This window comes from Vulpes vulpes, chromosome 5, assembly GCF_048418805.1.
Source record: "Vulpes vulpes isolate BD-2025 chromosome 5, VulVul3, whole genome shotgun sequence".
Classification (NCBI taxonomy): Eukaryota; Metazoa; Chordata; class Mammalia; order Carnivora; family Canidae; genus Vulpes; species Vulpes vulpes.
The window spans coordinates 76,539,432-76,557,123 of NC_132784.1; the positions used below are offsets into that span (position 1 = coordinate 76,539,432).

The 17,692-nt window shown below is 33.7% G+C and overlaps 2 protein-coding genes across 2 annotated transcripts; both read right to left on the bottom strand.

Moving 5' to 3' along the window:
* Positions 1–1,737: 1,737 nt before the first annotated feature.
* On the bottom strand, positions 1,738–2,673 carry LOC112912040 (olfactory receptor-like protein OLF2). The gene has a single exon (XM_025988769.2). The coding sequence runs from the start codon at positions 2,671–2,673 to the stop codon at positions 1,738–1,740; it is 936 nt and encodes a 311-aa protein (XP_025844554.2).
* Positions 2,674–11,328: 8,655 nt separating this feature from the next.
* LOC112912036 (olfactory receptor 5W2-like) lies at positions 11,329–12,264 on the bottom strand. Its single transcript, XM_025988764.2, has one exon. It carries the CDS (start codon positions 12,259–12,261, stop codon positions 11,329–11,331), a length of 933 nt encoding a protein of 310 aa, XP_025844549.1. The 5' UTR covers positions 12,262–12,264.
* Between the last annotated feature and the right edge of the window lie 5,428 nt (positions 12,265–17,692).

The following is a 17,692-nucleotide window of genomic DNA, read 5'->3' on the forward strand; positions in this document are numbered from 1 at the left end:
TTCATGCATTAGACTTAGATTTGCTTATAGAAACCAAGATTCAGATCAAATACATTACAATAGTCTTATGCGAAAGTAGTGTGCTAGTTGATGGCATCTTTATGACTCTAAAGACACCCCTCTGTGTTTGGGATTTAGTCTGATTCAAATCTTCTGCTGTCCTGATCTTCAAGACAATGCCTAATTCATAGGTAAATTTTTGAAAAAAAAAAAAAAAAAACAAAACAGAATCATTGAGGAGAGATTGTAACTAAAAGAAGCATCCCCTGCTTGTTTTGTTTACTGTTTGTTTTACTTTTACACCTCCTCCTTCCATGTCTCAGAATCCCAGGAAAAAATATCATCCTGGACAACAGAAGGAGCCTCATTATTCTACATGAGTTTTATTGGCAATCTGAAAGGTTTTCACCAAAGCCTTTTATAATGGCACCTAGGTAGCATTAAACATTAAATAACTTTAGCTTATGTAATTGTAGAAAACATTTAAGAGTGCCCCTGATTCTTGTATGGGCCTTCAAATATGTCATTGTCCCTGCTTACCAAACAAGTCACCGCAGTGATTTGATCATCATCAAACTAGAGCAGAGCCAAGGTTAGTCACAAATATCTTGTAAATGCCTGAAGCTCTTTGGTTTAATTATTTTCCAAATAACTTTGCTCTAATTATTTTCCAAATGATTTGTACTTCTTTAACTTTTCCTTATGTTTAGCATCCACAACCATTTTATGTGCCTATATATATGATACAAAAAATGTATTTAAGACACATACTTGAACTCAGTGATTTTTTTTCTTGCTGCCCATGAATAAATATTCAATAAAAATTAACTTTTTTTTTTGTATGTTTCTTCCTTTCTTAACCCAGATGCTATGGTGGTGCTCAGGTAAAGAGAGACAAATACATAGTCCTTAAACTCTGAGTGTTCATTACCCCATATTGAAGGGAATAATTTAGGAAGCAGTCATAGATTCAACAATGTTCCCAGACACGGGGTGGTGTGTGAACCAAGATTAACAAATGCTGGAAGAAGGAAAGCCCCTGGAGGAAGTGACTGATTTGTGAAATGTGGCACTAGAATCTACTGGTTTTCTTTAAATTCTACAGTAACTATAAGGTCTTGTGCCACTGACAACCTTCTAGTTGCTGATCCATCTGCATAGAATGGTTTCTCTACTTACATGCCTCTCTCCATTGATGCTTACTATTCATTTAGATCCCAGATTGTCTCCATTACCAGAAAGCACTTTTCAACATTCTTCACTCTATTTGAACATTGTGCATGGTTTCATAGGGCTCAATCCTTTTACTTCATGGCATAATTACAGTTTATCATAAAAAATTTGAAAAATATTTAATTAATATTTGTCATTTCCATAGGAAGACAAGATTCATCAGCGTGAAAACTACTGGATTTGCTATAAAATGCAAAACACATAGAAATGGAATAAGTACCTAGAAAACGCTCAATAACATTTAGAAAATTCAATTTATGCACAAATGAAAGATTGAGGAAACAAAAATGTGGCAAACTAGGAGTCTAGAAATTTTCAAATAAATGCTACCAAATACAAACTCAAGACATAAAATGAAGCATGGAGTATTTAGGGAATGACACATTTGGGTACAGCAGAAACGTATTACAGATATTTTTTAGATCATACCATATTAGTCAAAACAATTTTGATTTTCTTGAATTATAGGGTAAGACTGGGAGAAAAATATGCACATGTAAGTTTTCAATGAAACCACTTTTTATTTTTAAGTTTCTTCAGGGCCTCTTTCACATCCTTGTTCCGTAGGCTATAAATCAGAGGGTTTAGCATGGGAATCACAAGGGAGTAAAACAATGAAATAATTTTGTCTTGATCAAGGGAGTAGGAAGAGCTTGGCCGGAAATATATAAAGAGCAGAGTTCCCTGGAAAATTGCAACAGCAGTTAAGTGGGAGGTGCAGGTGGAGAAAGCTTTGAACCTCCCCTCAGCAGAGTTGATCTTTCTCACCGCTAGGATAATATAGCAGTAAGACACAAAAAGCCCTGAAAGAGTAATCAGTTCAATGAAGCCAAAAATGGTGAATATCACTAACTCATTAACTTGTGTGTCTGAGCAAGATAACAAGAGGAGAGGTGGGACATCACAGAAGAAATGGTTAATCACATTCGACTCACAGAAACATAACCGGAATGTTAATATTGTATTTACTGAAGCATCCATAATTCCCACCAAGTAAACCCCAGCCATCAGCAGGGAGCACACTCTGCTGGACATGCTGACTGTATAGAGCAAGGGGTTGCTAATGGCTTTGTACCCATCAAAGGCCATCACTGCCAGCAGCAGATACTCAGAATCTATAAAGGTACAGAACACCAACCATTGGATAGCACAGCTGTAGAAGGGAATTGAGTTGTTCTTGGCAATGAAGCCTACCAGCATCCTGGGTCCAACTGCTGTAGAATAGCAGAGGTCACTGAAGGAGAGATGGCTGAGGAAGAAATACATGGGTGTGTGAAGCTGGGAGTCCATCCTAATTAAAATGATCATCCCGAGGTTTGCAACAAGAATGATGAGATAGACAATTAGAAATGTGATAAACAGAGTCACTTTAACTCCAGGCTTATTGCTAATTCCCACGAGAAGGAATTCATTCACAGAAGAGCAATTTTTTCCATCCATTCTTCTTGATTTTTCTAAAATGCTACAGAAATGATCAAGAAATGGTATATCAAGGTTTTAACTCTTTTTGACACTCAGAAAAATATAATCTATGTGTCAGAAAGGATTTATTTCAGAAAAAAACCTGGACATATATCATTGTTATATTGCTGATAAAGTTAAAATTGTTTGATATAGTATTTAGGGAAAGTTTGATTCTAAATTTGGAGATCACCCACAAAGTATATGGCTTGTGTGCACTTTCCCTGCTTTATCTCAGTAGCCAATTAAGAATGAAGTCTCAACACAGGTCAAATATAATTTGAAAGACATCTAAATTAAAGACAAAGCTGAATATACATCCTTGTATCTGAAAAACAAATATCCAGTTGAGTATGAATGTAATTACACTTACCAAGTTCAAGAATTATGATTTCTTTAAGAATGTATTAAATTTGATAATAGTAAACAGATATCCAATTTTAAAATAATAAAGAATACAACATTTTTACTGCTTTGCCACATTTTTATTACTTACACTCAGGGGTAGTCTGGTGCTAGAAGTCATGTCCCTTGACCAGCAAAGGGAGAAATGCTAAAAACAAATGAAAGTAAGAGAACTTAACATATACAGTTCCATCTTTTTGGTTATTTAAGTTGACTTTTTCATAAAAAATAAGACAAGGGAGTGACACTAGGGTAGTGTAATTGGTTAGGCATATGCCTCCTGGTTTTGGCTCAGGTCGTGATCTCAGAGTGGTGGGATTGAGCCCCAAGTCAGGCTCCACACTCAGGGTAGAGTCTATTTAAGATTCTCTTCCTTCTCCTATTGCTCCTCCCTCTGCTTTCACACTCTCTCTCTCTCTAAAATAAATAATCTCAAAAAATTAGAAATGGGAACAAAATATATATTTTTGATATTTTGCAAATTTTATTTGTATTGTGATATCTTATTATTGGTTTAAAACTAGAACAAATGATTAAAAATGATTTTCTTTCACATGATTAAAAATGTTTTTCTTTACTTTGGTTTAGGTATAAGTAAAACTACACATTTGCTAATGAAAATTACTCCAAAACATCCTACTTTATAAGAAAAAATATATTTTTGCCACTAGATTGATGATTATTATCCAAAGGAAGAAAAGTAAAAAAATATTCATTTACAATTTTCTTAATATTTGATTACTCATTTTTTCAAATGTAACATTTTTTATTCTTCATTCTTTAAATTTAGTGACTTGGAAACCTACCTGTGATGAGCAAGTCCTTCTGTGCTTGCCCCTGTTAGCTGAATACAGATTGCATTTTGTTTTTATTTAGTATCATTTGGGACTGAAGTATCTCAAGCCTCTGCCCTTACACTTCTTTATTATACAAACATGTGATTAATTAGATTTCTAGTTCTGTGTTTTCCCCCTTGAATGTTGCAACAGTTTTAGCAAAGGCTGAATTTAAATTCTTTGCACTTGAACCAGATGGATCATCTTTAGGACCGTAAAATGATTTTTATAGTGTGATTCATTCTACCCTGAGTCTGTACCATCTTCCTCCAGACTTCTAATGAAATTTAAATAGACTATTATGTAATTATTTTATCTCAATTATTATTCATTATGCTTAATTTATTAAATAAAATTACTATTTTATTTGTTAAGCATTATGTATTACTAATTACTTTTATAGTGTTTTTTTTCACTTCAGAAACAATCTCTTTTCCTTTCCCATTTAGAAGTATAACCATTCTTCAACTGTTATATTTAATACGTTTTTATCATGAATCACATTTGATGCCATTCTTTCAACTACATGTTATCCAACAGGATTTCAATTATTTTATGACAATAACATCCATATACCTAGCAAACGTTTTCTTGAATTATTTTTATTTCATTCAGATGTATGTCTTTTACTATACTGTAAATTCCTTAGAAATAATAGCTGGCCTTGGCTAATTTCTGTATATCCTATAGCCCTAGCACCAGGATTTGCACAAGCAATGTCTAATTTACTGCTAGTCGGTAAATATTTTAAGTGATTAGATGAATTGGTGACAGAAAGAAGAGTAGATAAAGAGGTTTTACAAACTACTTCAGCTTATAGAAGTCATACATACATTTATACAGAGAAGAGGCCTGGGATGCCTGGGTGGCTCAGTGGTTGAACATCTGCCTTTGGCTCAGATCAAGGTCCAGGGGTCCTGGGATCAAGTCCCATATCAGGTTCAAATATCATTGTTATATTGCTGATAAAATCGCTTCTCGGCCTTTTGGCTAAGATCAAGTGTAGTATATTGCTGATAAAGTTAGGGTGCCTGCTTCTCCCTCTGCCTGTGTCTCTGTAGGTCTCTTTCTATCTCTCATGAGTAAATAAATAAAATCCTTTTAAAAAAGAAGTTTTAGGGAACACCAGGGCTCTATTTGTTTCTGTTTTGTTTTTTTTTTTTTTTAATTTTTTTTAAATTTATTTATGATAGTCACACACACAGAGAGAGAGAGAGAGAGAGGCAGAGACACAGGCAGAGGGAGAAGCAGGCTCCATGCACCGGGAGCCCGATGTGGGATTCGATCCCCGGTCTCCAGGATCGCGCCCTGGGCCAAAGGCAGGCGCCAAACCGCTGCGCCACCCAGGGATCCCTGTTTCTGTTTTTTTTTTTAACAGTTTTCTTTCATTCATTGCAACTTTTACAAAGTTAAGAAGTATTGAGATGTAATTTTGTGTCCTCTCCAAATATTTTTAAAATAGCCATCATATTACCTACAGTTATCTACATATTCAATGCAATCCCTATTAAAATTCCAATGGTCATTATCACAGAAATAGGAAAAACCATATTAAAGTTAGTATGAAACAAAAAAACAAGTTTAAAAAGCCAAAGCAATCTTGAGAAACCAGAACAAAACTGGAAACATCACACTTCCTGATTTCCAACTGAACAGTAATTCTTCCAATATATAAGCATGAATTTATATATTCTTATATAATTCTTATATAATTCTTCCAATATATAAGCATTTATTTGTGTCTTCTTCAATTTCTTTTATCAATAACTTCTAGTTTTTAGTGTATAGTTCTTTCACATCCTTGATTAAATTTATGCTTAAGTATTTTATTTTATGTTAATGTAAGTGGCATTTTATTTTTAAATTTCTCTAACAAGTCACTGTTGGTGCATAAAAAAACAACTAATGTTTTGTATATTGATTTTATATCCAGTAACTCTACTGATATATATAATATATTATTTACTATCATATATAATATCTAATATATATTTTTTATAATGTATAACATATATATTATTAGTTCTGGTTTTTTGGTGGAGTCTTTAAAGGTCCTATATATATTATATCATGTCATCTGCAAATAGAGACAATTGGATTTCTTCCTTTTCAATTTGGAGGATTTTATTTCTTTTCATTCTTAATTGCTATGGTTAGGATTTTCAGTATTTTCAGTATTGTTTTCAATAAAAGTGGCAAGGGTGGATGTCCTTGTCTTACTCTTCATGTGAGAGGGGAAGTTTCACCTTTGCACTGTTGAGTGTTATGTTAGCTGTGGGCTTTTTATATATTATCTTTATTTATGTTGAGGTAATTTCCCTCTCTACCAAGTCTGCTGACAGTTTTATCATAAAAGATTGTTGCATTTATTGAGATGATCATATATTTTTTTAAACTCTTGTTTTGTTAATGTAGTATAAGACATTCATAAATTTAGGGATGTTGGAAATTCCTGTATCCCTGGATTCTTGATTATTGCTTATGATTCTTTTTACTCACTGTCGAATTTGGCTTGTGAATATATTGTGGAAGCTTTTTGTATCTATGTCCATCAGGGATATTGACCTTTAATTTTCTTGTAGTGTCCTTCTTTGGTTCTGGTATCAGGGTAATGCTAGTCTCATAAAAGAGTTTGGATTGCTTCTTTTTCTAATTTTTGGCAGAGTTTGAGAAGATCTTTCTATTACATCTTAAAATATTTGGTAGAATTCACCAATGAAGATATCTGGTACTGAATATTCCTTTTGAGGAGGTTTAATTTTTTATTTATTTTTTCAAATATTTTATTTACTTCTTCATGAGAGACACAGAGAGGCAGAGACATACACAGAGGGAGAAGCAGGCTTTCTGTGGGGTGCCTGATACAGGATTTGATTCCAGAACACCAGGATCACAACTTGAGCCAAACAGATGCTCAACACTGAGCCACCCAGGTCTCCTTTGAGGAAGTTTTAGATTACTGATTTAATCTCCTTGATAGCAATTAGTCTATTCTGATTTTCTATTTATTTGTGATTCAGTCATGATTAGTTGTGTGTCCTAGAAACTTACTTTTTACTTCTAAGATGTCCAAATTGTTGGCATATAATTTTAGTTGTGTGTCCTAGAAACTTACTTTTTACTTCTAGGATGTCCAAATTGTTGGCATATAATTGTTCGTAGTAGCCTCTTATGATTCTATATATTTATGTAATATCAAGTGAAATGTATCTTCTTTCAGTTGTAATATTATTTATTTAAGTCTTCTCTGTTTTTGTATTGATAAGTCTAGCTAAAGATTTGTCTTTTATCTTCCCAGAAAACCGGGTTTTAGTTTGATTGATCTTATTTATTTTCTTTTTAGTGTCTCTTTCACTTATTTCAGCTCTGATCTTTGTTAATTCCTTCCTACCACCAACTTTGGGCTTAGTTTGTTTTTCTTTTCAGGTTCCTTGAGGTGTAAAGTTAAGCTATTTATTTCATTTCTTTTTTTTCTTTATGGTAACATTTATCACTATAATTTCTTACTTAGAATTGTTTTTGCTGTATTCCTTAACTTTCGATGCATTGTTTCCATTTTTCTATCAAGATATTTTTTGAGGTATTTCTGAGTTTCATCTTTAACCTACTGTTGTTCAAGGACATGGTGTTTAATGCCCACAAATTTGTGAAGTTTTTGTCTTCTTTTTGAGTTCTAGATTCATACCATAATGGTTGGAAAATATGCTTGAAATGATTTTAAAATCCTATGGTATTGCTGAATGGAAACACTGTTGGCTATCAGAATCCGATGATGTGGGAATACATTCCTAAGAATACAGTTGCAAAAACTGGGGTGCAGGCATGTGTACAAACTCTTTCCCGGGAGATATTGGTGATTTGGGGTCAACGGGAGGGAAAGTTGGGGACATATCCATAGGCTTCTCTGGTGTACATAGAGGATCCCAATCAGCTCCTAGAAGCATGCAAAACCAGAAGCCTGACACTTAGGTTTCTAAATTGTACAAAAGACAAGACTGAGAGATGGGCTTTTCTGTTATCTTTGCTCTGAGCTCTGGTGTGATAGCTGGAGCTCTTATTTTATTTGCTATAGTCTTATGAATCTTGTGATTTAAGACTAATTGGCCTTTGGAGGGAGAGGATTTGGAAGTCAGTCCCTTTAGTGGGACTATTAAATGTTGGGACATTGGATGTGGGGTATAAACCTTTCACTTCTCATGGAGAGGCTGGGAGCCAGGGGATCCCTCCCAACTATATGTCCCTGTGCCAAGGGTGGGGTTTATAGCAAAGTTGTGTCTTAGCTTTTCTTCTGATTTAATGTGGATATTTTCTCATTTGTGCATTCGGTAATAGTTACTCAGATAGTTTCTTGTTTTCTTTTAGAGGGAGTTGTACTGTCTGTAGCTGTTAATTTGGGGTACCCATGGGAGGAGGAGAATTTGAGGTCTCTTAAAACATCATCTTTAAAGACCTCTCCTTTACTCCAAAAAGCTGCATTTTGACTATAATATTTGCTATCAGTCATTTGGTATATGTGATACAGAGATTATGGAGGGAAGAGAATGATGAGGATTGAAGTAGGCTAGAATATATCAAAGCCCTTTGATGTGAGGTTCCTTATTTAGGTAAAATAACAAGATAGAAGAGTTATGGTAAGCCATATACTCAAGCTTCTATATGAAGCACAAATCCCCTAAAAATTGTTCCCCACAATTGTTACTAAACCTCTCAAAATTCAGGGAAAGGAAGTTCATAATTAATTAAATTAGTCAATTCTACATTTGAAATTACATTTTTTGGGCTTAGAATTTCCTTCTCTTTAAAATCTCCTTCCCTCGAAAGATGAATGGATAAAGAAGATGTGGTTTATGTATAACGATGGAATATTACTCAGGCATTAGAAATGACAAATACCCACCATTTGCTTCAACGTGGATGGAACTGGAGGGTATTATGCTGAGTGAAATAAGTCAATCGGAGAAGGACAAACATTATATGGTCTCATTCATTTGGGAAATATAAATAATAGTTAAAGGGAATAGAAGGGAAGGGAGAAGAAATGGGTAGGAAATATCAGAAAGAGAGACAGAACATGAAGACTCCTAACTCTGGGAAACGAACTAGGGGTGGTGGAAGGGGAGGAGGGCGGGGAGTGGGGGTGAGTGGGTGACGGGCACTGAGGGGGGGCACTTGACGGGATGAGCACTGGGTGTTATTCTGTATGTTGGCAAATTGAATGCCAATAAAAAATAAATTTATTATTAAATATAAAATAAAATAAAAAAATAAAATAAAATCTCCTTCCCTCTAGTTCAAACTCACTAGATCTGATAAAACTGCCAATATATAGATCAAATTAGTCTAAAGACTGATGTCTTTAGATGTTGTTAATATATAGCTGTTGAAAGGGAGAGAGATGGGTTAACTAAATAACATATCACATTCCCTAAATTACCAACAATCTACTTACACCTTACTTTTTTTGTACAATGTATTTCAAATAGTATTTTCTACTATGCTCCTGCTCATAAGTAACAATTTCAAAAGAATATGTGTTAACTGAGGACATACGGTTCAGATACAAACATTTAAAGCCTTTTGTATTAAAAAAATATGCTCCATAGATTTTTTTTCCCCAACATGATACTGTATGACAGGTGAGGGGTCTCACAAATGCTCCTTTGAAAACTGGAGAACCTTCTTGGGTTTATGTCTTTTTTTAATATGTTTTTATATGAAGGCATTTCAAAATAGCAACTAGAAAATCTAAGATATTCAATGGCTTTTTAAAAAAAAGATTTATTTATTTGTGAGAGAGAGAGAGAGAGAATGCACAAGTGGGAGAGGGACAGAGGGAGAAAATCTTTAAGCAGACTCCCTGCTGAGCACCAAGCCCAAAATGGGGCTCAATCACATAAACCACGAAATTATGACCTGATCCAAAAACCAAGAGTCAGATGTCCAACCAACTGGGCCACCCAGGTGCCCCTATATTCAGTAGCTTTTAATTTTTATAATTGTAATTAATAATTAAGAGTGTCCTTGCATCTTATATGATCCTGCAAATATATGCCATGCCCATGTTGTCTCAACAAGCGAATGCAGTGTTTTAACCATCAGGAAGTAGAGTACAGACAGATGAAATGGCATATATCGAGCAAGTACATGGAAAGACACTCTATTTCTAGTGTAATTAATATGTAGTTCTTTATAGATCCATTACTTTAGTATCCACACCATTTTATGTATGTTCTGAAGAGATATAAAATATATGTGTATGTTTATTCAATCCATATCTCATACCCTCAGTTAATTGTGTTATTGATGTCTAATAAGCTCTTAAAAATGTTACTTAATATCTCATTTGATGTATGTTTGTTCTGCCATTTCTTGTCTTTGACAAGACACAGGTGCTTAGGATAACAGGTATAGAATGCTCAATCCTTGAACAAAGAATGCTTACTATCTTATACTGGAGGTAGTGATTTAATAAACCAAACAATATTAAAACAATACTTAAAGGAGATGGTTGCCTATGAATTATAAAAAGGGACATTTAACCAGAGCTAAGAAGGGGAAAGATGTTAAGGAAACTTTAAATTACTCATCAAGATGTGATGGACTTAATAATTTCAGCACAATGATGTAATTTACCAAGGTACTTTACATCACTCTTTATAACCTATACATGTTGGACTTTGTGAATTCCAAAAATACCAAAAAGGGATAAGGTATAGAACTATTCACCTCAAGACTTCTGTAACTGTCAGACTCTCTGCCTAGAATCTTTTACTTTCCAACTTGCATTTTTTTTTTAAGATATGAAATTGAATATCATCATCCAGGGAAGTCTTTCTTCTGCACACTAGCTTTTGACATTCTAGAATTTTTCCATTTATTTCTAGATATTTTTCATTTTTTTTTGATATTTTTCATTTTATCTAGATTAACTCCTAATATTTTACTTCATGAGAGTTTTAAGGCTTATTATGAACTATTTGAGTGCTTAGCTAATTAACATTTGTTTATTCCTCTAGATTATGGAATTAATTAGTTTAGAACTACTGGGTTTGTGATGAAATGCAAAGCCTGTAAATGTACAAAAAGTACATAATGACTACTCAACAGTAAATCAGAGTATACTTGTAATAATGCTTAAATGAAAAATATACAAATAGATATATGGCAAATTTAGAAGAGTCAGGATGTTTTGCATAAAGTAGTTTCATAAATAAATTGAAGACCATAGTGAAGCAAGATAGGTTTGAGGAACTAGAGCATTTTCCTATGGATGAATTTTAGTACAGATACTAATTTATTTAAGTATTTGAGAAAATTGTGTTTTTCATAGATCATACCATATAATTTTATGAAAATAACAATCACTATGTGTGCATGTGTGATATATAAATACTTAAAGACATATTTTATTTTTCAATTTTTCTAGAGCCCCTTTCACATCTTTGTTCCTTAGGCTATAAATCAGTGGGTTTAACATGGGAATCACAAGGGTGTAAAACAATGAAGTAATTTTGTCTTGATCAAGGGAGTAGGAAGAGCTTGGCCGGAAATACATAAAGAGCATAGTTCCCTGGAAAATTGCAACAGCAGTTAAGTGGGAGGTGCAGGTGGAGAAAGCTCTGAACCTCCCTTCAGCAGAGCGGATCTTTAAGACTGATAAGATTATATAACAATAAGAGACAAGGACTCCTGTGATGGTACTCAGTTCAATGAAGCCGAAAATGGTGAATATCACTAACTCATTGACCTGTGTATCTGAACAAGAGAGCAATAGGAGAGGAGGTACATCACAGAAGAAATGATTAATCTCATTTGACCCACAGAAACATAAACTGAATGTTAATGTTGTGTGTATCAAAGCATCTGCCGTTCCCAGCAAGTAAACTCCAGCCATCATCAGGGAGCACACTCTGTTGGACATGTTGACTGTGTAGAGTAAGGGGTTGCTAATGGCTTTGTAGCGATCAAATGCCATCACTGCCAGCAGTAGACACTCAGAATCTACAAAAGTACAGAAGATCAAGAATTGCAGAGCACAGCCTATGATAGGAATTGATTTGTTTTTGGCAAATAGATCCACCAGCATCTTGGGCCCAATTGCTGTGGAATAACAGAGGTCACAGAAAGAGAGATGGCTGAGGAAAAAGTACATTGGTGTATTCAGCTGAAAATCCATTCTAATTAGAATAATCATTCCAAGATTTGCCAGGAGATTAATGAGATAAATAACCAGAATGATGGTGAATAGGGTCACTTTCATCCCAGAATTATTGGTAATTCCCAAGAAAAAGAATTCAGTCAAAGAAGAGCAATTTCCTTTGTCCATCCTTCTTTCTGCTTCTTCTGAACTGTTTAAAAAATGATCAAGCAAGTGATAGATCAAGATTCGACTTTACTGAATACACAATACACTATCTGTAAGACAAAATATGATTTAATATTATCTTCTTAACCCTCAGGAAAGAGCCCAATGAGTGTCACATTCAAAGAAACATCATTGTGTTATGAAAAAACTAAACATGTTTGGGATAGAAAGTTGATAACTGTGGGTTCTAACTACATATGTCATTCCTGAGATATGTTACTTGTCTAGGCTTCTGTTGTCCAGTGTCAAGTACTAGATCTGAAAAAACTGAAAGTTTGCTCTAGATCCCTAATAGTATAAAAGAAACTACAAATTGTTGAGAAAACTCCAGAAGATACTGGGCAATGTGTGTTAGACAATAATAACTTAAATAAAAAATAATAATAATTGCATGTGCTGCTTTATTACAGAAAAATAATTGAGTTTATCACTGAAAATGATATTGCATATAATACATGAAAATTATTATGGTATAGTGTTTGATGTATGGGTGTATGCTGACTTTGGCGTTTACTGAAATATGAATATATTCTATACAATTATTCTATCACTCCTCCTCACTGGTTTGCCACAGCATTTAGAATGCATTTAAAAGACTGACCTTTGCTATAGGACAAATCCCTTGAAAGACAAAGACTGTGATAAACAGAAGAGGAAATAACAGACTATCATGTATAAATTTGCATATCTTTGGGTTTTAAGTTGTCTTTTCCATCAAAATAAAAAAGGAAAGAAGAAAAACAAATGTTTCTGAGATATATAACCTCCTGTCTTGTGTTTATATACACATTCTGTATGTGTGTGGGTGGTGGTCTCATTTTTATTTTTCTAGACTTAAATACTAGGATATGTAGTCTATATACACTGGGATTTATTTGTAATGTGTTATCTTTATTATTTTTTTTATAAAACTAGAGCAAATCTCAAGTTTACATGTACAATATCACTTGCATGGTGATAAACAGTGATAGTGTACCTATTGAACTTGGTTAAAATATAACTAAGTAAAATCTTTACTAACCTTACACAAATGACAAACAAGGTCAACTCCACACAGGACTCATAAAGAAATATCACTGTTTGGATGATAGGTTGCAGAATTTGTTTAACTTAGTTAAGCAAGTATAAAATGATTCATTTATAAATTCCTTAATACTCAATTCCTAATTTTTCCAAAATTAGTAAGGTACTCTGCATCCTATGCTTTTAAAATTTAGTTATTTAGAAACTTACCTGAAATGATCATATTTCTGGTCTTATTTCTGGCACATGAACAGAAAGCAGATGGCATTTTATTTCTACTGTGACTTTGGGGACTTTAATCTCTAAAGACTGCCTTTAGTCTTCTGGGTTATATGAACATGATTAATTAGATTTCTGCTTCTGTATTTTCCCTCATGAATGTTGCTTCAAAAGCTAAACTTTCAATTCTTTGCTCATTACCAACTGATTGTCAGAAATTTACTAGAATTTATTCCAATGCTATGCTCATGGCCATGAATCTACAGCCTCCTCCAGTGAAAACAAATGTCTAATTAAATTCAAATAGACTTTCAACTTAATAATTTTCAGATCCTTTTCATTGTTCACCCTGTTTCTTCCATTTCTGCTTCATCTTCCATTTGAAAATATGATAATCTTACATACTGCTTTTTTAAGTAGTCATTGTTTCCTTTCTCTCAACTACATCTCAACCACCTATATTTTTGATTGTGTAGAGGTGCAAAACTTTTCCCTTCTTGTAGGTTCTTTCAGTGGCCTAGTAATTAAATTGGCATAAGACAGATTAACAGGAGAAAACAAATTTAATTTCATACATATGAAAGCCCCATATAAAATATGAGATTCAAAGAAGTAACCAAATCAGGCAGCCTTTGTACCTTTGGTCAAGAAATTGATAAATCTGTGAAGAATTGATAAGGCAGAGGTTTGGCCTCAGGGTAGTATATTAGTGAGGAATTAAGGTTTTGTTTTTTTTTTTACAGCCTTCTTGGGCCTAAATTCCCTCTCTGGTAATAAGGATATCACTGTACTACCTGGTACAGGGAGATTAATTTCCTGCTTTCAGAAGCCTATTCTGCTCTCCTTCAACTGTATAACATTTACTATACCTAACATCCCTTACTGTTTTGCCTATTTGTGTCTTTTTACACTCCTACAATCCTTAATATAGACTATGCATGAGTAATGAGTCAGTAAATGTGTGGTATTAAATATTTTCCTGTTGTTAGGCTGGTAGATGTTCAACAAAGAGGAGAAGTAAATGTTTCTACTTATATAGTTCACGTGTGTGAGAATGAACTTTTATTCTTTAATTTTTAAAAAGATTTTATTTATTTATTTCAGAGAGAGAGAGGGAGCATAAGTGGGGGGAGGAGAGGCAGAGGGAAAGGAATAAGAAGACTCATTACTAAGCAGGAACCAGGACATGGAGCTCAATCCTAGGATCATGACTTGAACAAATGTCAGACATTTAACTGACTGAGGTACTCAGGTACCCTATGGGATAAACTTTAATTAAAAATGTGTTGGAGGGGAAGCCCAGGTGGCTCAGTGGTTTTGTGCCGCTTTCAGCCCAGGGCCTGATCCTGGAGACCTGGAATCGAATCCCACGTCGGGCTCCCTGCATAGAGCCTGCTTCTCCCTCTGCCTGTGTCTCTGCCTCTCTCTCCCTCTCTCTCTCTCTCTCTCTCTCTGCCTCTCATGAATAAATAAATAAAACCTTTAAAAAAAATGTATTGGAGGGCAGCCCGGGTGGCTCAGCGGTTTAGCGTCGCCTTCAGCCCAGGGCGTGATCCTAGAGACCCAGGATGGAGTCCCACATTGGGCTCCCTACATGGAGCCTGCTTCTCCCTCTGCCTGTGTTTCTGCCTCTCTCTGTGTGTCTCTCATGAATAAATAAATAAAAATATAAAAAAAATGTATTGGAATATTCCTTTAAAACAAAACCAACTTTTGTTTGTTAAAAAAAAAGTTTTTGTGCTATTATTTTTTTATTTTTTTAAAGATTTTATTTATTTATTCATGAGAGACACACACATATAGGGCATTATTTTGCCCTATAAAATGTCTCTATTCCGTATCCTGTAACCATACCTTTTAGCATCTCTTTATTCAACACTAGATTTGTGATACAAAAAGTATGGAGATCTTACCAAATTCTTTGTGGTTTTCATATATTATTTAACTTATCCATATATATTATCACATGTTTTTACTATTATCTTGTATTTTCTGAGCTGTCCTTAATAACCTCATTATACAGACTCTGAAAATGAGAGCCAGATAAAATCAGTAAACTTCTGTGGTTTCATAGTATTATGTTCTTAAGAATCAAAGAACTTGCCCTTAATAGTTTCCTGACTACAGTGTGATGAATTGCAGCTCATTATGCTAAGTGAGCTAAGTTAGACAAAAAATAAAGACACTGTGTGATATGACATATATATATATATATATATATATACACACATGAGATATATATATATATATATATATAAAATCTAAAAAAAGCCAAACTAACAAAAACTTGTAAAATGTACAATGGCGGTTACCAGGGACAAGAACTGAGTGGGGGAATTGGGAGATGTTGGTCAAAGGATACAGACTTGTGGTTATAAGATGAATAAATTCTGAAGATCTACTGTAAAGCATTATGATTATAGTTACAATATAATACTGCATGAGATACTTCAAAGTTGCTAGGAGACTAGATAATAAAAGTTCTCACTACAAAAAATAACAATAATTACATGATGGAATGGAGATGTTAACTAATGCTATGATGGTAATCATATTCCAATATATAAATGTATCAAATAAACACTGTATTTCATAAATCCAGGAAGCCAAGAAAATAAGTAAAATGGTGAGTTTCAGGTTGTGCAATTTGGCAGTCTTGGGGGACACTCTGTGTTGACTGTGTTCTGAGTGACATTTTAGAATATATGAATCATTGCAGGATGCTAACAAGTACAGATGTTTGTATGTTGTTAAAAGTCCACCCTTGGTTATAATGTAAATAATATATTCTTGCTCTATATTTTGCCTTACTGCAGTTAATGTATTTCTTTAAAAAAGTCAAGTAAATACCAAATCTATGTGTTCCAAAAATAAACATGTGCTACCTAGGAACTTTATTTTCCAAATCCATTTTCTCATCAGATGAGAAATGCCTCCAGGGATGAAAATTCTCTTCAGGTTGCATTCTGTTTAAATAAAACTTAAATAATCCTTCTTAAACTTAACTGCCTTATAGGCAATTTAATCTAACTTCCCTTCATACCTTTCCATTAAAATCTGAGTTTCAGCGACTACATTATTATTAAAAATTGGAAAATTACTATCTTAAAAAGCTTTGTTTTTAATTCAGTTGATTTTCTTACATTATGAAAAATTGTCAGTTAGAATTTAAGACATGAGGGTCAAACAAGTGAGACAAAAAATCTTTGCCTGCATGACTTCCCTGACACCATGGTGCTTGTATATGTAATCCTATATAGGCAAGTGCTTACTTATAAACTCCTCTCTTTGCAAAATAGTTGTATGGCTTTGAGACATGGGCAAGTGTGTCATGGGCCACTGTGAGGAAGTTTAGTGCATGAAAATGGTGCCAAGAAAAAGCAGGTCACTAAATTTCCTTGTTGCTTTAAAGAGGATGAAAAGTGCTTACGGTTTGAGTAAGACAATTTTGCCTTTTTCTTTACATTAACAGTAAAAGATATAATTATTCACAGAAATATGAAAGTTGCCCCATTTATTTCACAAAAATATGCTGGATTTATTGTGTATAAAACATTTCTAGGGATGAAATTTTATAATAATAACATTCTGAAGTTTCTTATAATCTAAAGATGAATAGCCCTTGCTTTTGGAAAGTCTTTCTGATGTATAAAATAAATATAGAGAATACTTTAAAAATATATATTTTTTACACACATAATATATATAACATCTATAAATACATGACATAACATAATATGTATTATATTCATATTCATATACATATATATAGAGAGGGGGGGGGGAGAGAGAGAAAGAGAGAGAACTTAAATGATAAGTATACTGCTGGATAATTTTTTTAAAAATACCCCTATATCCAGGTGGTATTTTTAAACACCAGACCTAGAACAGGAACATTATCAGAATCAACAAAGACTTCTACATGTTCTTTCTTAAGTCATTAATTGTCTAGTCCTGAGGAGTAAATAATTTCTTGACTTTTATCATGATAGATTATTTTAGGATTTTTTTTTTTTACTCACACTTTAGTGGATGCCTACAGTATGTGCTGCTTCATTCTAAAACATACTTGGGCAATCCATTCGTGTTATTTTCTCAGTTACAGTCCATGTAACTCTCATTATTGAATAGTATCCGTCATAGAAAAATA

Excerpts from the sequence above, each read along its gene's own strand:
- LOC112912040 (XM_025988769.2), bottom strand. The coding sequence starts at position 2,673 with ATGGATGGAAAAAATTGCTCTTCTGTGAATGAATTCCTTCTCGTGGGA.
- LOC112912036 (XM_025988764.2), bottom strand. The coding sequence starts at position 12,261 with ATGGACAAAGGAAATTGCTCTTCTTTGACTGAATTCTTTTTCTTGGGA.